Here is a 21,970-nt window from a genome sequence, read left to right on the forward strand (position 1 = left end):
CAAAGCTGTTGCCTCCTAACGTGCAACAGGACACGTCACAGTGAACAGGGACACACTGAACGTGTTTTGAGTTTGATGCATGTTTTATGCAGAATGCTTTGCCTCCAGTAATTACAGTGTGATTGTAGCTGCTTGTTTTTTTTGTTGGCTAAAAATCTGCTCCATTCAAATGCCATTTTCTTTTTGTTTTATAATACAAACATCCTCTTGGACTAGAAAGCAGCTTTTTAGAAAATGAGATTTTGACATTTTAATACCAAAGTGTGGATGACACAAAGATGACAGAAAATATTCTGCTGTGCCCATTTTTTATTTTATTTATTTTATTTTGGTTATCCTTGTTCATAATCTCCATTTTCTGAGAAAGAAACCAATTTCAAGACGCATCCAGTGTTTATTGTCGACATTTTGCTCTCAACTGATGTACTCAGGCAGTTTAAATGGCAGACTGAAATTACACATTGTTCTTGTGTAGACAGTAATGGCAAAGCTGTGTTCACTTCAGTGTTTTTTGTAAGGAAATCAGTGATAAGATGTAAGACATCAAAAGGAGCTCATTTTAGGAAGAAAAAAAAACAGGTAGAATCTAAACGTCAGCTTTGCAGGCTTCAAACTCGACATTTCATCTATTAACAATACATAAAAGAGCAACTATTTTACTGCAAGCCAAATACATTTGGATGAGATTTTATTTTGCCATATACCTGCAGCATGTAACCTTAGTATGTCATTGCCATGTTTGCATGTGTTCTGTCGAGGAGCACTTGAACCAGATAAGAGGTATGAGCTCAGGGTTGCAGAAGGGATTTGGTGAATCACCAGGATGCAGCCTCGGCATCCAGTCGAGAGGATTAGAGCGAGTGTTGAGGTCTGGAGAAAAAAAGAAGGGGATCTCTCTCTCTCTCTCTCTGTCTATCTCTGTCTCATTTGCACCCCCCCACCCCCCCCTCCCCGCCTCTCTCTCTCTCATGTTCTTTCATAGAGGGAAGCAATCAACACGATCACCCTGAAGGTCACTGCGATGTACAGAAAGCACGATGTGTAACGTTCCATTTGAAATAACTGCACCATACGACAGCACACACTGGATGTGCAAATTCCTTCTGATTGGCTCAATCATCAGCCACTCCAGACTTTTTTTAAATTTCGCACATTTATTAATCCTAACCTGAACAAGTTAGCCAGTGATGGTACTGGTAATTATCAAGTCTACTTCCTGGGAGAGTTGCTCCAGCCTCTGTGAATCCACATCTCCTCAGAAAAATATTCATGCTGTCACCCTCAACGAGTTGATGTGTCTCTGTTACCCGGCAACAGTGTTTTATCCTGCCTTCTGTGGAGGCAAAAAAATATATATATATTGATTGCTTTCTTGCCTGTATAACTTTTATTAGTTAAAAGTGAATATTTAATCGTAATACTTGAAGGTTATGTTTTCATGCTTGTCGGTTCATTTGAAATGCAGACCATGTATTTAAAAGCTGAGTCTTGTTGGCTGTGTTGCATTGTTTACTGGAAATATAAATGTTTTTGTCCTACCTGTTGGGAAGTCCTGATTTGGAATTACTGCATGCAGTGCTACCCGAGTATAAACAATAAACAACTACAGGTGTGTTTTTCTGAGGAAAACAATGAAAATAAAAAAGGTAAAATTTCACCTATCCTCTGTATGAAGTTTAAAATGACTAACGATAAATATAAAAGTTGTGTTTTCAACATGCATTATTTAACTCCAGGTGACTTCTCAGAATTGCTGTCCAGGAATATGATCAAAGGCTTTTGGACTGCAGTTTGTGCAAACAAGCGAGAGATGATGTAAAAGAGAGTGATTCTTGTAATTGCCACATAAATGCATGGACCTGACATCCCATAATCTTGAGCTCAGCGCTGTTCGCTGGCGATGTGGTAGAGCTTTTTGTTCGTCAATCAGAAGAGCTGGAGCAGGATAGAGGGATCAGACTGAGACAAACCTCTGCATTATAGTGGTGTCCACTCCGACCACAGAGCATATTGATTGGTGAGCGACAGCAACCTTCCTTCAGCCGCCTCTCGAACCTGCTCCACCTTTGTTCAGAGGACAATGAGCCTTACATTCTCTCCCAGGTTGTTAAAGTATTTTAGATTAATACATGTAGTTAAATATTTGCTAACCTCCAAGTAACAGAACCTGCCAGAGCATCCAAGTTCGACAATAGAGCTCTGCGATGCTGGTAAAAAACTGACAGGATATTTACAATTTTGATTTTGTGAGGTATTTGACACTTTTTAACAAAATTAGCTTTTAGTCAGAATCACATTTCACACTTTATTTCAAAGGAGGCAATTAAAGAGTTCCAAACAGCAGTACAAAACCAAATCAACCCCTAATAAAAGGGAACAACATAACCAATACATATGTTTAAGAAGTCATTTTGCCTTTCAACGTGACTGCTGTTTAGCTTGGAAAGTACAGAAATGTCACACTGTCTCATCTAGATAAGAACATATTCTCAGTGAGTAGTCGTCGTAATAGCAGGAGGCCCGTCCCTCAGTCCCAACCTGACGGAGCCCGTCCGTCCTCTATCTTCTCCTCCTGATGCGGACACAGGCTCATGTTTTACCTCCACCTTGCTGACTTTACATGATTTGATAGTGATAGCTGGAAAATCTCTCCACCGGGAATAAAACGCTGATGGCTCACGCTATCATCACCAGGAAGAAACTGGAATCCTAACAGAGTATTTTAAAAATGTTCACTTTTAATTGTCATTTCCGATTTGATCCACTTTGTCAGGATGCGTGTCAATCGATGTTTCCAGGTTTTTCAGTCTTCCCAGTCAAAATGGGCTGATTTTCTGAACTGCATACAATGAGTATCTTACATGCCTACTGATCATTCGTGGAGTAAGCACAGCCCTTCATGGGATGCATTTGAGTTGCCTGCTAATATCCTCTTGCAAAAGGGGGCAGCCTCCCACCCCACCCCCCCACCCCTGTGTAAAGGACATAAATCATTTTAGGTAATTACACTTCTGCAGTAGTTCCTTCCTTGCCTTTACCTGCCTTTTATTCCTATTAAAAAAAAAAAGCTGTGCCCCTGTCGGATGATTGTAGAATGCAGTGCAGGCTCTCAGTGATCACATTGATATCTCTAGACTTGAAAAATAACTCCACAAAAGCAGAGAGAAGTTGGTGAGAGGTTGTTAAAGGGAAACAGCCAAGCCGAGATAAAGAAGCAGAATGGGAACTAAGTTTCTGGAATTCTTCTTCATTTATCTTTTCATTTAGTCAAGCAGGGTGTTATTTCATCATCACTCTTAGAACCCAGTGTTATGCATAGTATTTAGATAACATTGTATTACTCACACTCCTGAAGAGCTGCAGTAAACTCGTCAGCAAGTATTGTCCCATACTTGAGAATCAAGTGATCCTCTGAGGATGTCATGGCAACGTTTTCGTTCTGTTGCTTGTCCACATGGGCTGCTCTGGATTGGGACTCTGTAACGATGCCGAGCCGGATCCAAGTTGTCAATTTAATTGATTAGTCCTAAGAACGTCACATCATTATTTGACCAATCATCCACCTCTCAGGCTTAACAACATTTAATGCTTTAGCTGTTTTATGCTTCATTTATGTGCCATGTTTTATAACACTTCTGGATTTGTATAGCTGCCACCTCATCCAGGTTTCCATTGAAAAAGATTTCTAATCTGAATGGGAATTCCAAGTTAAATAAATGATTAATAATAATACGAAGAGAGAGACTTAACTCGCAATCATTTACATAATCATATCCAAATAGCAGGTGATACATGCCAGTGACTTCCCACATAATAGACAATAAGCCAGAGAGAAAAATAAAGGGACCTTCTGCGTGACATAATTAAATGTCATACAGAAATATGCTGCATTTAAATCTTTTATTCACAGAGAAAATTTGATCCTATAATATTACAATGACCCTGACCAAGGCTAAGGATGTGATTAATCAACTCCACGTGGTAGCATCTGAGTGCATAAGCAAATACAACCTCAGTATGTTCCCTTTATGAGCTCCTGAAAAGACAACTGTTTCCAGCATCCTTCTAGGGTTATTCACTGCACTGCAGGAGCCACTGGAGACATTACAGCTCCACCCCAGGGCTCTATCAGCTCTACAAACTGATTTACTATCAATAAGACAGTCAACCCAGCTCACTGTCCCTCTCTGTCTAGAAACTGTTGCTGTCGTTACTTGATATTGGATCACAGTTGGCCTAATGTGATATTTCATGAATCTCATATATGCTGCTCCGTACATCTTCATTTCTCTACTGGGGTGCTCGATGTGGACTCAGAGAAACATGATAGAGGAGCATGTGCTTGATCAACTATGTCTCTGTGTGTTATCTTTGCCTCCTCACCCAGCCAGCACCCACAATCATTCTCTCACCTCACTTAGCAAGCTGGGCTGAAGGGAAATGCAGCTACCCAACTGCAAATCCAGGATGCTAGCACAAAAAAACAGGCCTGCTGGAGTGAGTTCTTTCTGATTGTGTTCCTTCCTCTGGCACCCACTGTGGGCTTTGCCTTCATCGACCACTGTGGGCGTTTAGGCTCAGTTTCAGCACTTGTGCATTGCCTGTAGTTTAGGAACAAAGACACCAATGCGAGGCAAAGTGCCCTGCGCTCCATCTGCTCTGGCTGAGATCCATGCTCCTCTTCTGTGTGCTGGGAATGAAGATGCCTCATTTCACTGTGGACGTCCAATTGTAGCCGTCTGACCAGTAAAGATGACGGCCTATCCTGGTCCACTCTACCCTTGCCTGGCAAAATGATGTACATTGTCTGAGAACACAGAGCAGCAGCCAAATGGTCTAAGATTTAATCCCTCTACTGACTCTGGGTGATTGAATTTCCACATGAGCTTCAGTATACACTCTTGTTAACAGAGGGACATTGAAACACAAAAACATATTTGCATCCCTTTTTCCACTGTGACAGTCTTTGGTCAAAAAAGCAAACAGATGCCGCAGAACAGCGCCCCTCTTTTCTGTGCCAGAAATGCCTCTGAAAAATGAAACCGAGACTAAATTCAGACATGTTTCAATACTTGATTACAGGGCTACGTAAACTACGCAGGATAGACCTGATGGTTTAATTATGCAGTTTTTGGGTTGGTAATGACCCGAAACCACCAAATATTAGTGTAGAAACCTGGGGAAAGGGATTTGTTCATAGTATGTCCACTTTAAAGTGAACTGAATGCACCTCAAATAGTTTTTGACACTTTTTATTTTCCTCAGCACCGCTACCATATAAAAACCCAACAAACTGATTCAGCTGCTCGAGGCTATGATGGAAAATTTAACCTGACAGCTTGGATCGATATTTTAAACACTGTATGCATTTTATATTAAAAAAACATGATAGCTTCTGGATTTTTTTTTTTTTTTTGCTTTAAGTTTAATTAAAAATGGATTCCAAGTGGAACAACCCCCTTTCCTGGATCTATGGGGGACGGTGTTGGATGGTTTCATTAACCTGGTGCGACACTAACACTGATCAATGTGCTGAGTCGGAACAAAAGAGACTGAAGTGCAAATGTGTTGTGCTTGATGTTGCCTCAAATATATGATGTAAAAACACAGTTTATATTTGTGTGTTTCTGTATTGTATTAATATTAGTTTCTTTTTCTCCATTTTTGAGTTTGCATATTATTACTATCTTGTGTTGGTTGTGCAGGTTTTTTATTTTTTTTAATTTCCAATTAAAAGAGTTATCTGCAAAGGACAAGACAGAAATGGAAAACGATTCATGGGAAGTTAGTTGTTGCCTGAGGATCCCTCCACTGACCTATTATAACTTTGTTATCCTTCTGAACATACCTGATTGATATTTTCTTCTATCTCATTTACACACAATTTTGATGTATCTGTTCCCTTCTCTAAAGACATTGTGCTTTGGTCTTGAGCTGATCTCTCTTTTATCTTTCCCTCTTCTCTTCCCCTATAGGTGACTCATCTCATGCTGGTAAGTCATCTTCTTCCTTTACCTAACGCCTCCTCTGTGTTCAATCATCTGCAATCACATAACAGCAACTTTGAGACGCTGCTAGTATTGAACAGTAATAGCTGCTGTGGTTGTTCTTTATTTATCTGCCCTCCTCTGAGTTTCCGTTACTATGCATTTGAGTTATTTGATATTGCCTAATGCATAACTTGAAGGAATTGCAAACACTTAGTCGCCACTTTGCAAATCACATGAATTGCATTGCTGTCCAATGTAAATGCAAATTGTAAAGGTTTCCGTGATTGGATTGGTAGTTGGGAAGTCTAGCCTAAAATTTGTTTGAATAACATTTTACTGTACAGCATCGTTATTCTGCGCTGGTGATCAAATGTTGTTGACGTCATGAAGTTTGTGAAAACGCATTTGTGTTCAAGGCTACATGTAGTCGTTACCAGGTATTTGCTGCAGTGCTGCATCGATCATTTCAGTTCATCAGATGTTTGAATGAGACCTAAAAGAAAATGCAAGACGTAATTAGACTTTTGAGATAAATGCTGCAAATTCAATGCAATTCGTGTGTATTTCTGTCAGTATATTTTGTCTGATTTTGCAGACGAGGATAGATTCTGCAAACGTACCATATGTTTTCAGAACAGCTCATACTTTAACTGAGATGCTGCTTCATACATAGATTACTGTGCAGAGCGATAATGCTCCTCCTGAAGCAACGGTGAGGTGATGGTGTCTCAGCATTGTTAATTACCGTATTGCTGTTTATTTATGACTCTGCAGCAGTTCTATTTTGCAGCCGCAAATAACCAGTGTTTGCAAAGCCATCTCTGTCAAACCGGTTTTATTAGCGGACACACAATGCAGTGGTGAGAGGCTTCATATTCTTATGTGTAAACTGTTGCATAGCACACTACATACACTGCCTTGTCCTGTTCACTTTGCGCATATATCATGTCCATTTCCACTTTTTGCTTTCATTGATGGGCTTTTGAGGCAGGTAGTGACAGCGGTGTTCCTCAGATATAGAGGCAGGCAGGAGCTCTGCAAACACTGATTCTTAGTTTTAGCTGAGTTTTATTCTGGCTCCATAAATGGGCTTGGCAGAGGCATCTAACTGGGTACATCTCTCTGTCGGTCGCCGTCTCTCTCGCTCCCCAGCTTTGTTCTTCTCAGCTCAGATGATTAGCATCTATCTTTCCCTTTTTCCCTCGCACTTTCTGGAATGCCAAACCTGGGCTTTTCAGACCCAACAGGGGCCTCTTCAAGCATGTGCTGCAACATGATTGACCTGCCAGCCACACATCTACAATTTGGACAAGGCAATGAGGCGTTCAGGCTCTTTGTTGAGTTAGTGGCTGAAGTTTCACAACATATTGCCTTTCTACAATCCCTTCTGTGCCCCTCTCTGAAATGTTCTGCAGTATGATAAACCATCTTCAAGGTGTTTGCATGCCTTATAGCAATTTTTTTATTTGATCACTCATATTTCACTACTCTCAAGTCTGTATTTATTCACAATTGGGAAATTTATTATGGAACTCGCTCCTTTTTTTTTTGCCGCTAATGGAGACATGGAGGAACGGCCCTGCTGTGAACAATGAAACACTTCATAAATTTCCTAATTTATGAATTTATTTCATCACCTTTATAATTAAAATGCCGCAGATTGATGAACTGTTCGGTTTGATTGCAGCAGCCTGGCCACTTACTTGAACAAGTCAGCCACAAACATGGAAACTGAGACAATAAAAGCCTTTTATTACCTCTGAAAAAGCAACCAGTACTTAAGTTATTTTCCCTGCCTAGTGATAAACAGCACGGCCTCAGACGAGACCAACAAAAAGGCCATTTCACAATATAACAGCCGAGCCTGTGGTTACATTTACATAAGAGAGGAGGGTGGTAATGAGATAGCTACCTGAGATAATTACTACTCAAGGTGTCCAGCTCTCCTCTCCCTACCGCAGGGAACCAGTTTAACTCACTACAATTAAGCAGCCGGTCATTTGCTCCATTTGATTCACCATTTATGCCATTTTATGCTCCGTTGTCTCGTAGCGCAACAGTGCTTTAACGTGGTGGAGACGTGGGCCTGCAATAGTGGAAGAACGGTGGATGTGAAAATGTATATGTTCTAAAAAGGCAATTAAACAAGAGTAATTCAAGGCCGTTTGGATCAGACGAATGAAGACACTGGCCTCATGTGCCTTCTGCTGAAACAGGCGCCTAATCCTGTCACCATTGTGACTTCTTACGTTGACGCATCTTCTAGCAGGGATTACATTTCCTGCTAAAACAATGTCTTATGGTTAGTGTCAGTACGCATTTTAAAATTGCCGGTTAGCCCCATGTTTTTCTTGCTTCCCACCCTTGTGTTACTCTGATTTTGCTGTTTGGACTGCCGGTGGCACAATGATCTTGTTGTTATTGTCACCATTTCTTTTATTTACTCAAATTGGATTCAATGATCGGCTCGTTTACTCTGTTCCAGTCTGAGAAAAACATTTTTAACTTAGGTGGGATCCTGAGGCTTTTTCTCAGTATATAATAGCATAAATGTGTGTGTTAGAAGCAACATAAATTGGTTTGGGTTTTTATATATGATGGTGTGTGTGATTTGCGTGTGGCTTTTGAGCTTGATACTTGACACAAGGAATAAGAGCTGGTGGGAAATTTTAGATTCACATTGGTTGGAGCGTGTGAAGATTAAAAGTGTCCACATCCATTAGCTTCATTGTAATTGTTAAGACCACGATGAACAACCAGTGGCTCTCTATCACCATCTACACAGAATGTTGAAAGTAAAGGTGTTGATATTACAACAGAGTTGGTTGTGGAATGCTGCACCGTGCACCTCCTTGGAACGAGAGAGTGTAGGAACGACATTAGAGAGTAATGCAAGAATAATAAACTCAAGGAAAACACCGAGCAGAGATCAAGAGTTCAGGTAGAACAAAGAATGTGGTGTGGTGGAGTTGTTGTTTTTTCCAGGCACTATTGCAACATACAAAAACAAGTCTTAAACGCGTCACCATTTTTCTCAGTAAATATATTTCTAAAGATGCTACTGATGTGAAATTTTTACCAGATGTCGGTAACAACCTTTGCGACCAACGCATGCAAATAAATCATACGCCATATTGGAGGCGGGGCGGACATCATGGTGTGGGGGGCTGTTTTTCAACATACGGCATTGGCAAACTTTATATACTGGTAGTTGGAAGATGAATGAAACAATACACTAAGATATTCTTGATAAAAGTCTGCTGCCGTCTACCAGGATGATGAAGATGAAGCTAGGGTGGACATTTCAGCAATGCAATGGTCCCAAGCACACAGCCAAGGAAACTCTCATTTAAATACAGATAAAGCTCCTAGAGTGGAGCTAAAGATTCTCACTGAAATAGAAAATCTATGGGGAAAAAAAACTAGAAGAGATCCACAGAACCTTTTGAAGAATGTTTGTAATAATGGGCCAAAATCCCACCTGAGTGATGCATGCAACTCATTTCTCCATAAGGGAAATCTATTGAAGCTGTTATTACCAACAGAGGCTTTTGAACAAAGTATTTGAATTCAATGTAATATTTATGTTCTTTATTTTTCCTCTGTCATTCCATTTTATGAAGCTTTACTTCATTTATGGGCATCTAAGGCTTGAATGGTGACATGCACAATATTTATTTTACCCATTGTACAATTGCAGGCATGGATGAAGCTAGGCTATCTTTAGAAAAAAATAAAATTGTATAAAATGTCCTTCCATCTAGATCTAACCTATCAGCTAATCCCTGTGTTTTAAGCAACACAAACACTCGGTCATTCCTCCTCCTCCATTCACAGAACATCCTTTGCTGTTTGTGCAGAGCCTAAGGCTGAACATTACAATGCTCGGCAGGCTCATTTCAGATCTATTAGGTTGATTTGACTCCACGAGGAGCTGCAGAAGGACCTGGCATGTGAGGGAAAGAATATCGGAGTGATGTGGTTTTATTATGAGAGCAGCAGGGGTGTTGGCTAAGTACAGGGCCAGACTGCTGTGGATGGGCCTCACTGCCCTGCAGCTCCCCGGGTTCGGGGCAGCCTCCCTTAACAGCCACAGTCTATTACCAACAGCTGGTACTGGATACTGCCCAAGGCCACCGGCGTACATTAACACATCATACACACATGCCTACACTTTCACACTTGTCACTGTAAATTGACTGCATTAATATCCTGACTTGATTACATTCATTGCCTTTTCAGTGCATATGATGCTGTGAATGCTCTCTGCATGCAGGAGATAACGGCATCACCGCATAAGGATGAAATTGCGTTGTTTTTTTATTATTAAAATACTATTTTTCCGTGGCCTGAAATCTGCCTGAAACCCACTCTCCCTGTAAAATGAGATAGAAAATGAACTTTTCTCTGGGATGGGGGGACGTGAAATATTCTACATTAACCTTATCCTGAAGGAGACACCCTGAAATGCTCCTTTGCAGACCAGCCACACACCTTTTTTTTCTGTCATACACACATACACACAGACCAACCCGTGCCGTCCCCGACTCATGACCGAGACTGTCGGCAGCAAACCATCCACTCGTGAAGACTTTGTTCACAGGCCTGTGAACTCAACACAGCAGCACTGTGTAGAGATAAGTGTGTGTCTGAGGCAGAGGGAGGGTTTTTTATTCAGCTTCTTATAAAGCTGCTGTAATTGAGTCCTGTGATAATACAATGCATGACTAAGTGTTGATGAATGAAATGGAAAGTAAAGTTGTCTAAATTAAAATATGACAAGAGAGGCAGAGTGGACGAGCTGCCTCTGGGCAGGATTTTAATCTACAGGTTTATGAAGCGCTGTGGAAAATGGTAAAGTATACCTGACTGCTCAGTCAGGTCTACCCAACACACACATTTTAGCATGTAGAAGTGGTAATAGTGAAGTCTGTGGATAACATCTAAGCATTGATCACCCAATCTGATAGTGTCAGAAAAAGGAAATAATCTACATATAGATTAGTTCTCTTTAAATCTTGCTTTCACGATGATCGTTCACAAGCATGTATCCCATGGTGTCCATAAACCTGACTGGCAAAATTCACCAGAGTAAAAATTCACAGGTAACACAATAAGAAAGCATTTTATTGGCTTGACCATCATTTATACACAATGTCTCTCAACCTGTGTTGCTGTGTTACTCTTTCATTTTGCAAAAAGAAAAAAAAAAGAAACAGTTATTTGTAGCAAGTTATAAATGTTTTAGTATTTAAATCCACTCGCTTATTGATTAACTTCCATGTGAGTAACTTAATGTCCGTCAGTGCTTCTGTCACTCACATGGATGTTAAGGCATTTGTAACTACTTTACATAAACACACGTTCATTTTTCTCTCTTGAATGAGCTCGAACTGCTATCAGATACTGCCACAAAAAGTGATCTGAACTGACTATGTTCATGTAAAAAAAATATATCCTGGGAGGACATAAATGAACAGATTGGTTGTCTATATGAATGATGTGTTTGGATTTGCTTGATAGATTTGTGTCTTGAGTCTTAAAGAAAAGACAGGGACTTATATGATCAATCCCTGATATCTACTCCCCCTGTTAAAATGGCCCACCCCTATAAAAATAAAACATGATGTTTTGTCATCTGCTATAATCTCAGAGTGGAGACAGCAGGGGAGTTCAGGAATTACCTCTCCAACAAACACTCAATGCATGCAAGAAACATTACAGGGAAACATTCGGTTAATCTGGTTATTATGAACTCCACACTTAATATTGTCTCTTGGAAATTCACCAGCTCATAAAATCATGTCTCATTAAATGTAAAACCTCATATTATATATTTTATTTTCCCAACAGAGCGTTATAGATATGCTGCTTACGACTAACTACCTCCGGCTGGGTGAGAGAAATAGATTGTCTCCCTGGAAACGAAAAGGGCAGGAGTTGTTATCAAACTTGCCATAGATCTGCAAGGTAATTTTGCTGCCAACACTCTCATTATTTCAAAGCTAATTTGTACAAGCGTGGGGGGAAAAATGGTGGCAGTGCAATTCCAATCCCTCCAGGTGTTCCTCAGCGGTCCTTCAGTGTTGGCTGGGGAGTAAATCGTCCAATGCGTGGACTTTGCAGGTGATAAATGGCAGCCGGTAGACCTGAAGTGTTATCAGTTCAACTAAGGCCTGCAGACCAGCAGAGCACAGGGATTGCTCTGCCGTAACACACAGCAAGGCTGATATACGGCTGCACAGTCACAGCGGAATTCATGTTAGGGCCTCAGAGAGCACCGTGACAACAAGAGGCCTGAAGGCAGCAAGAGTGTGTGTTTATGAAAAGACTATTTATGTCAGTGTGTGCAATGTCCACAAGTCCTTGTTTATCATGATATGAATCACATGCTCAACATTGTGTACGTATGATTGAGTTTCACGCCATGTGAAATTTATTCAGTCTGTAGCTGAGATTTCTTTTTTTTTACTACAATCTATCTATTTCTATTTGTGTGTGTGTGTGTGTTTGTGATTGATAGATAGATGTGCTTGTTAAGGAGCGCCATGCGGCTGTGAAACGACCAATCGATTAAATTAAATCTGTTTTAGAGGACAGATGACATCATAAAAATACATTCTGCCTTTACCCCACCCTCCACCCCCTCTCCACACACACACACACACGCCGCGCGCACCTTCTGTACAAAATACAATGACAGCTTCCATTTTCCATAGAATGAAATGAGTTCACTCTGCTAAAAAATCATTTGACAGAAACAATCATCATCCTTGATTGAACGTCTTCTGCTCATCAGTCATGCTTTCTCCTCTAACCGTGCTGTGTCTTCTTATGTATTTAGAACAGGACTCCCCTTAAAACAGAAATTACATTTCAGCTTTCACAGTAAGGAAAGCGCAACATTAAAAAAAAACAGCCAGTAGGCAAGGTAATTGGAAATGTAAAATGCGAGCTGGAAAAAGTCCTGTTGTCTCTGTTGTTTCTTCAAGTTAAAGTTTCTTCCCGTTAGCATAGCAGTCTAACTCGGGCTACTTTTAACTTAAATTAATAAATATGAAACCTGCAAACTCACCAGAATCATAGACACGGACGCAGCCAGCAGACAGGGCTTTAAATGTTTTATGTTGTTCCTGGACTGTCTTCATTTGCTCCCTTTTAACTTAAAAGCCTACTTTCTGTTGTCTGAGATAATTAATGTGCATGAAACAGGTAAGCAACACTTACCCTCACCCTCATTGTGTCCCACCTCCAGTTTCATGGCTGTCGTGTCACTGCAGATAAATTCAACCGTATTTATAAAATAAGTAAAAATATATATTTCATGTGAGTTTTGGAAACTTTACAGCGCCTGGAGAGTTGTCGGGAAAACAAACTTTATTTTTTTTGCTGTTTAATAATTTGGGAGCACAGATGTGTACAAAGAGGCTGAATTTGTGCTCATGATAATACTGTTTTTGGCTTCCTACAGCTACTTCTCTCTTAAATGATTTCATCAAGACAAAGATATGGCTATAATTTATGGATACTGGAGTTGTGTTTTCACTTTGGTGATTATTTGTCATTGAATTGTCAGTTTCCATCCATTATTTATGAGGTGTCCTTCATCCTTTATTAATTAGATTCTGTTTTGGCTGCTAGTCCAGTTTTGACTGTAGCTATGCACTTTATTTTAAAATTGCAGTGCTAAGTCTCTGTAGAAGACCACCAGCAATGTGAACCTGCTCTTTGTGTTCCACGGATCCAGTTGCTACACACAATAACAGCAGCTAATATTTGAACAAGTCAAATTCCCTTACATCATACGGTTCTAAAATAAATCTTTTAAAGTTATGATTAATGGAACCAACGGTCAGCATCTGACTCGGAAGTACAGGCTTCAGGTAACGGTTGAAAGAAAGATCTCCTGAAACATATTCTGGATTTTAGGAATAGTGAATCCAAAAATATGTAGCTGGATAAACTTGTCTGCTTGATGTGTAGAAGAGATTACACAACGTAATTTACTTCTAGATGCTGATTGATATTTGGAGCGTGACTGGATAATCAGAAACAACGTATATAATTAGTGATGTTACTGCTGGCTGTCACAGCAAAAGCACATGAAGACATCTGATTTCAGCCTGGTGGCCACGGGGATTTAATAATGCGTTTAAATAAACTGATACTTCAGAGGCATCTAAACATAATCTTTAGATGAGTATAGGACACACGAGGTAATCATAGGGCAAAGAGAGGCGGAGCAATGACAGAAGAGACATTTACACTTTTATTTCTGCAGAAGATAAACATAGGCAATGTCATTCTGCAAGCATTATAATTTCATATAATGATGCATATTATAGTCACAAATAATACATATTAAACCTGAGCACAAATGACTGATACCAGAGCACAGATCAGAAGTTGTTCCACCTTGAAAACCGGTAGTTATGCATAGTGGTGCCTTCTATGTGTTTTTGTGTTTTATCACATTTTTCTATACAAGGCACACAGGATACAGTTCGATCCCTCTGTTTGTCACAACCTCCTTTTTCTCAAAATCTCTCTGACAATCAAAAGAGCGAGAGGAGCCTTGTTAAATTATGCCATCAGCAGGATCTGGTTCAAACCCACCATGAGGGTTATGTCCAGGTTGTCCAGCTTCTTCCCACAGTCAGGTTGTTCTCTCTATCTCTCTCTCTCTGCTGAATTAGAGCTATTTGTTTAGTTATATACACACATTTTGTGTTGTTGCTGCTACGTTTATACCTGACAGGGTGTTCTTTCCTTAAGTCCCATTTTTAAACATGACAATCTTCTTAATGAATTATAAAACCTTTGCAAAGATGTGAAGCTTTAGATTCAACATTTCATTCCAACATTCCTTCACCACATACTTGAATGTGTGGACAATCCATTTACAAGCAATGTAGAAATGCTTCAAGGGATTTTCTGTATTTTCTGAGTGACAGAGGCAGAACCACACACACACACACACTTATCATATCATTACTTCTTCCTTCCATGCGTCTTCAAATTAGCACTAGCTCATGGAGCCATGCATGTAGAAGACACCTATATAAAGCTTTATTTACCTTTGGTTCCATGTTGAAATGAGCCATATGGAAGGGCGGTTGGTAATCAAAAAAAATCCAAGCTGTGATATTCAATTAAAACACATATTTTTCCACATAAAATCCTTTCATGTCTTTTTTTAGCAGCACGATACAATGAAAGTCTCTCCATGCTCAGCTGGATGCACGTTTCTTTTTGTAGCTCCATATTTTTCAGGGCTGTGCTAGGAGAGAACAATCAGTTGAGATGTGACTGTGTGAATCGAGTTGTACTGGAGTCCTGGCCTTGGATACTTCTAATCACCCCCCCCCCCCCTCCCCCCGGCACTCAGAGAAAGGAGAGTTGCAAGAGAGCAGGGGTTTATAACTCTGATTGCCTTTCCATCAGTCATAATGAGGTGCTTACGATGCTGATGTTGTAGATTATGGTGACTTGAGAGACATAAGCAGTCTTACAGATCGGATGAGAGCAAATGAAAGAGAGCGTTAAAAAAGGGAGGGGCATGAAGGGATTGGGGGAAAAGAGATTAGTTAAGTGATGGAAGGGATGTTTTGGAGGAAGCGGTGACAACAGTTTAAAAAAAATAGCAGAAATAGGATGGTCACAAACATTTTGACTCGATAGAAATCATTGAAATGTTTTTCACTCATCTCTATTGGCTCTCAGTTGGGTTTAAAAATAAAACAAGAGGATGACAGATATGTGCAAATTTTGGCAGTGGAGCGAGGATGAGCAAGAGAATAGAAATGTGTATAAGGAAGACAAAGAACAAAAGAAACATCTGCATTCCTGTCGGCGTTTGAAAATAGCAGAGAAGGTCTCGGCTATTAAAGCGTTGACAACGCCTGACAGCAATATAGCTCCATTTGTGCTGCAGCTCCATCACCACTTTAAATGGAATTCAAAACAGGCCAGGATGTCATGTCAAGCGCTGACAGGTGTTTGTGTCTCCTTCCCGTCTGAGTTGCAAGCAATAAAAAAAAAAAAGAGATCTGTCCGTTCCCAGCAGCCCACTTGTTTGATTTGATTGTGCACTAAAGTTGATTTGCTGAGATGACACTTTCCCAGTTGCGTCAGCATATTTGATATGCGGTCAGGTTTGTGTGACTGCCAGCTATTGAACAAAAATCTTCACCGTGTCAATGTCTGACTTTAGCGACAACGCTTCAGTATTTGGCATCTCATCCGCATCCCATCCACAGCCCCGGCATGCGTGGACTGCTTTCTACTGCCACACCAATAACGAGCAGCGTATTTGAAAGCTTCACTAAAGGTTTCTCCTGCCTCGAGACGAGTCGGTTCGCTGTAGCGTAGATTCCTGTCGGTAAAAAAGGGTTTGCTTTCGGGTGTGAATGAAGAAGAAGTTGATGAAGGCGCGCACAACTTTGAAGGTTTCTTTCGACCATCACACTCCGCTCTGAGTTGTTTCAACTGGACAATGCATGGCGGTAGGCCCGGCTGACCTGTTGCTTTGAGCCATTCAGAATTAATTTTCTTCCAAGGACACTGCACCAGCAAGCAGGGGGGAACCTCCGATGAATGGCGGATGTGTAACCAAGGACTGCACTGATTCACAGGGCCTCGGTGACAGTCTTTGCTGTGTAACAGTTTTAATTGGACGACCTTCCACGCCACTTACACAGAATCATCATCATTGCTTGAATGTGTGGGGGTCTGTTACGCGTGGTCAGTATGTTTGCGTGTATAACGGGGGCTGCGGCTGAGAAGTGCACTCCTCCCGCCTCTATGAGCTGAACGAAGTTAAGGTCACTAAGTCCAATGGGTGTGTTAACCTGACTCGGGTAACGCCGGTGGATAAAACACAGATGGGGCTCAGCGTCTGGCTATCATCCACCACCTCCACTACGACTCTGGGCTACGCCACCTGCTACAGGTGGAAGCAAACAGGCACACACTCAGCCAGACAGAGTGATCGATGACTGCCAACCCTTTCTGCCATGATGAAAATGAGTTTGTATGAATACACATGCTCACAAATGGCATCCCATCAGGGACTCTATATCCTTTCTCAGAACCAAACAGATGCCCCCTGTTGCTTGGCTCCTTTCTGCATTCACTCTATTCTCCAGTTAGAATCAGCTCAGGTCAAAAAATCCAGCTGTAATGAGTTAATACTTATGTTCTGTTTTCTTGGTGAAAATGCAGACGTTCATTAACATTGTACTTGCCACCAAATGCAGTCAGTGTGAGCCGGACACACAAAGTATTTGTGCAGCCATCAGAGCGCTAAAGAATCCATCTGCACCTCGATTTTCAAGACTAATGAGGCTTCACCGACATCAAATAATAAGACGGGGCAAGATGGATGCATTTGATGACTCTGTCAGCAGGCGTACCGGCAACTTATCGCTAATGTCAGCACAGAATATTCAGTTATTATGGCACTTGTATTTAACACTCCTCATGCCTGCGTGGGTTTTCTCCAGGTTCCCCGGCTTCCTCCGGACTCCCAGACGGTTAATTAGGTCACGCCAAACTGTCCGTAGGTGTGACTTATTTGTATATCCTGTGGGCCCCAAAGAGCTAGCATATCCAATGCTCATGCTTGGACAGGCTCCAGCAGACCCGTGAACCGCAAGGCGGATAAGTGGAAGTAGACGAGACGAAGAAGATGGATGGATGTATATATGAAGTGATAATAGAGGCCCACTTGCAGCTTTTTTATTTTTTCCTTTTTTAACCTCACATCTGCATGCACTAATTCAAACCTAAACACAATATCCATATTTTCCATCTGTGAAATAAGTGCTCCATTCAAATGCTAATCACTGCTCGCAATTACTTTCAATCACAGCAAAATGGACGTGCCAGATAGAAGGCTTGATTATTTAATGAAATTGTGCAAATATATGATGGACAGCATAAAACAGAGCCAATATGAACATCTCTGTATTACAGCTGAGGTTAAGGGAATGACAAAATTGTGGGTAGGAAGGTTGCGTGGGTGGAAAGATGGATACATGGAAAGAGAAGTGGATGTGTGGATAAAACGAGCAGAGGAGCAGTTTGGTGGCAGAATTGCATTGGAGGAGGAGGAGAGGGTGGCAGGAGGTGAAGCGTCTTTCTTCTTTTGACAGGGTTGAGGAGGAGGCCAGGAGTAGTGAAGGGCTAGAGGTGGGCAGACGAGTGCAGTTATTATCCGATTCAATTAGCACTGCATGCTTCTGGGCTGTGGATACAGCACGATCACCATGACACGAAAGCTGGCTGTCGGCAGCTCTAACAAATCCTACTGAGGACGTTCATTTTGTGAATACATGATGTTTTAAACATCATTCTCCTTATTGGCATATACACCTGAGCTTTAGTCATTTCTCCATCTTCGTGGATTTTGCTTAAACTTGCATTTTAATTTAATTCTCAGAGGTTTGATAAAAAAAATAAATCCTTTCTGTCGCGAGGAACTGAACGGAAATCATAGCTAAATGCAGATATTTTCTTCCAGCCCTCATCAGAAATTGTTACGCAGTATTTTTTTCTTCTTGTCTTTACCAGTATAATAAAAACCTGTAGTAAGACTGTCTTTGGAGTACGGCCCAATGGAAGAGGCAGGACTTCATCGCAGCCTTTGGATCTCTGTGATAATGGATACATGAATTTGAAATAAAGTATGGACTCTGGCATTGGGTTTTGAGAGCAGTGAGAACGCAGTGCTGATAACTCATAACTCACTGCTTCTTATGATTTTTCATATTGCCTAAGGCGAAGCCCGTCCACTTATCCGGCCCCACAGACCTCGTAAAAGAAATAAAAATGAGACATAATATTTGGAATCTCTCTGTAACTGTGCGCTCCACTTGTTCAGGGTGTTCTCCATGGTTACATTTTGGCCTCGTGCTTTGGTGAGCTCTGATGAATTTACACCGTTGATTTTATAAAGGATGGAGGCTTTTTCTTTCACAAAAGCTTACTGCCTTTTCATCTTTCATTCCCTCCCTGAGCAGAAATTGGAGAGTAGCGGAGGTACCGCATGCAAACAGAGAATTTGTATTGGATCGCTGCACTGGTGGGGCTTTTTTCAGCACTTGATCTTATTTCTTCATTTGAAGAGAATGATAAATTAAAAAGTGCTATTCACAAGCTGATGTCATTTATGCTTTGTTCATCGGAGGTCTATTTGCAGAGCTTCGTTCCACCATCCGCCTTCCGCAGGAGGTCTGTCATCTATTAACTTATTGCAGACTTGCATTCATTTTGACACGAATAAAAAGGGCCCTTTCACGACACTCTCTGCTTGTACTAATATGCATGTTTACAGACCACATTTACACCCCCCGCCATTAGGGTTATATTGTTTATATTTGTCTCTCAACTAAAACCTCTTATTATACAGAAGTCAAATCAAGAGCAGAACAGATTTTTGGCCCTTTCTCTGTCTTCAGATCATAATCTAAGAATTGACTGGATTTGTAAAACATTTACTCAGTTTGGAGACACAATTTCTCCCGATGTCATTCATTCCCCAGCTCTTTCCCACATTGATTTCCTTCTCATTCTACATTTTGACTACATAATTCCTGTGCATATCAACCATTATTATACCTATGTGTGACGCTGGAACGTGACTTCGCCAGTGCTTCCACTGCAAATAGAAAGTACACCTTGTCCAGACCAATGTAATTGCTTTGGGATTTCTGCAGGAACATGCCAGCGTCGTAGAAATAAAAGAGAAAATAAAGTACTCTCCGAAGTATAAATGAAGCAAAAAATGCTGATGCATTGTTTCCATAAAATCCCAGTTCCTACCCTCACACTTTTCATTTAAACAGATTTTGGACATTTCTTCGCAGACAGTGCACAAGGAAATAACATTTGGTCAGCATAGATCATTAGTCTTTGTAGAGCTTATACTGTTTACCTTAAAAAGAAGGAAAAAATGTGTCTGGAGTGGATTGGATGTGAACAGTGCATTTACAGGTGGGCTGACTCTGCAGAGCCTTGGATCACACACACCATCCATTCTTAGTCACTGCCAATTGTTTGCCACTTTACATCAATCATGATAAATTAAAAACCAAGTCCTGAAGCTACTTCTGTGGTCAGTGTAAAACATGGTTTGGCATATAGCCTAAAAGCTGCCTTTATAAAGTTAACAGACTTGTTTTTTCAGTCTTCCTCATTGCGCTTCATGCCAGCCCATGCAGCTCATTAGGTTTCATCTCACCTGTCATTGTCATGGAAACACCAGCATTGTTTTTATCTGTGTATCTCTACCTGTTTTTGTGTACTCACCTCCCAGACACTTCATGCACTAAGCCTCAGTCACATATCTAGCTGACGGAATGGGAGCAGACACCAGCGGCTGTTTTGCATGTACGGAGTAGGTTGACCCAGGAGATTAACAACCTATAGAAGCTTAAGTGTTGGGAAGAGATCGTGTTCTGGTCCGAGTGATTAGCACTAGCCCCCATGAGACAGGGTGAATCACAGAGGACTCACATGGTTCATTATGGCTGATTTAGATCATGCTCACTATGAAACGGACCTTTGCTACATGGGAAGATGCACCATCGCTGCATCTTGAAATGTGGTGTGAGAAGAGGAAGAGTGAACGAAAAGTTGGGGTGTTACACAGATCATGTGCAGTTTCAATCAAGTGGAGGATATAAAGCATTATTATGCCTTTGTGTAAAAAAAAATGCCAGTGTGTACATATCTTTAACTGTGTAATCATGACTGTGTATGTTCCGATGAGGTAAGCCCACCAAGGGAAAGATAATGTCTACAACTTCCTGTTTCGCTGTCACACATCACAGATGTGATGTCTGTGTTTTGTCTACCTGCTGAACAGATTGATGTTGGTGGTCTGCACTTTGCCTCTTTCATTTGTCTCTTTGTCAATACCTTTGCTTTGCCGTAAAAGCCGGTGTTCCTTTCGACCCAGTCGGCTTTCACTGCAGGAATGCCAGCATTATTCCGCCTGTTTTACCAGACTTCTTCTTCTTGAGCTGTCCCAGGGAGAGGCGTTATTGGTTTTAATGACATATGGCTTTGTTTGTTATAGCTTCTGGGCAGTGTGTTCAATAACTACAATCAGGGTTTTAGGCAGACCCCCCCCCCCCCCCCACACACACACACACACCCTAAAAATACCCCCACATCAGCATGAGGAGCAGATCTGTCCTCCAAATGAAGACAGTTCTCTGTGCTTACAGCGGCAGTTATGCTTTGTGGTTGTCTTTCGGGCTGTGTGTAGGAAGGCGTTATCCGTGTGGCATAATTCCTTATAGAGCCTGCTTTGTTGTCACAAATAGGATTTAGTGTCCACTAGACGAGCACTAATCCAGAACAAATGTATGTGGCTTTTTAAGTCTTATCAAGATTTACAGTATATTGTTAGCTTCTTGTTTAACCTCGCCTGACTTGTTTTCTCTGCGGTCGAGTTAGCTGGCAGAGAATAATCACAGGATATTGCCAGTGCATTACGACTTCAGTGCTGCTGGAATATATAATAAGGGATGCTGAAGCTGTTTGTGCAGGCGTCATTCGAAAACATGTGTGCAACTTTTAATATTGGCTCGGCGTTTTGCTAACCACTTCGCTCAAACTCCTTTTAGCACCTGATGCTAACAAGCGCTCATGACACTTATCTCAGATTGCTGCACAGAGATTTAAGTTGAGGAAGGGCCAAAAATGAAACAAAGGAGATAATGAGAAGAATGGAGAGGGAAATAGATGAAGAAAGAAAAATGGAAGCAGAGGGCATCTCAGTCGGGAAGTGCATTGGATTGCGATCGGCAATCAATGCCACTATGCATGAAACTGTGTTTACTGAAATTAATCATCAAAGACGGGGCACCGCTTTCCTCATGCAGGAAGAGTAGATAGTTTTTCTCTGCAGTGTCTTGCCATGGAAATTGATGATGAATTACTCCGTTTATCAAGTCGCCCCCATTAACGAA

At 41.1% G+C, this 21,970-nt stretch overlaps 1 protein-coding gene across 1 annotated transcript in view; it reads left to right on the forward strand.

Moving 5' to 3' along the window:
* Positions 1 to 21,970, forward strand: part of LOC137914122 (neurexin-2-like) — a gene marked incomplete at its 3' end in the record, with an annotated part of 146,204 nt that overhangs the window by 77,429 nt on the left and 46,805 nt on the right. Inside the window, exon 4 of the mRNA XM_068757739.1 lies at positions 5,976 to 5,993. Within this exon, the coding sequence (XP_068613840.1) occupies positions 5,976 to 5,993 (18 nt within the window). The remainder of the gene's footprint in view (positions 1 to 5,975; positions 5,994 to 21,970) is intronic.

The sequence above is a fragment of the Brachionichthys hirsutus genome, unplaced genomic scaffold (genome assembly GCF_040956055.1).
Source record: "Brachionichthys hirsutus isolate HB-005 unplaced genomic scaffold, CSIRO-AGI_Bhir_v1 contig_742, whole genome shotgun sequence".
In the NCBI taxonomy this organism is placed as follows: Eukaryota; Metazoa; Chordata; class Actinopteri; order Lophiiformes; family Brachionichthyidae; genus Brachionichthys; species Brachionichthys hirsutus.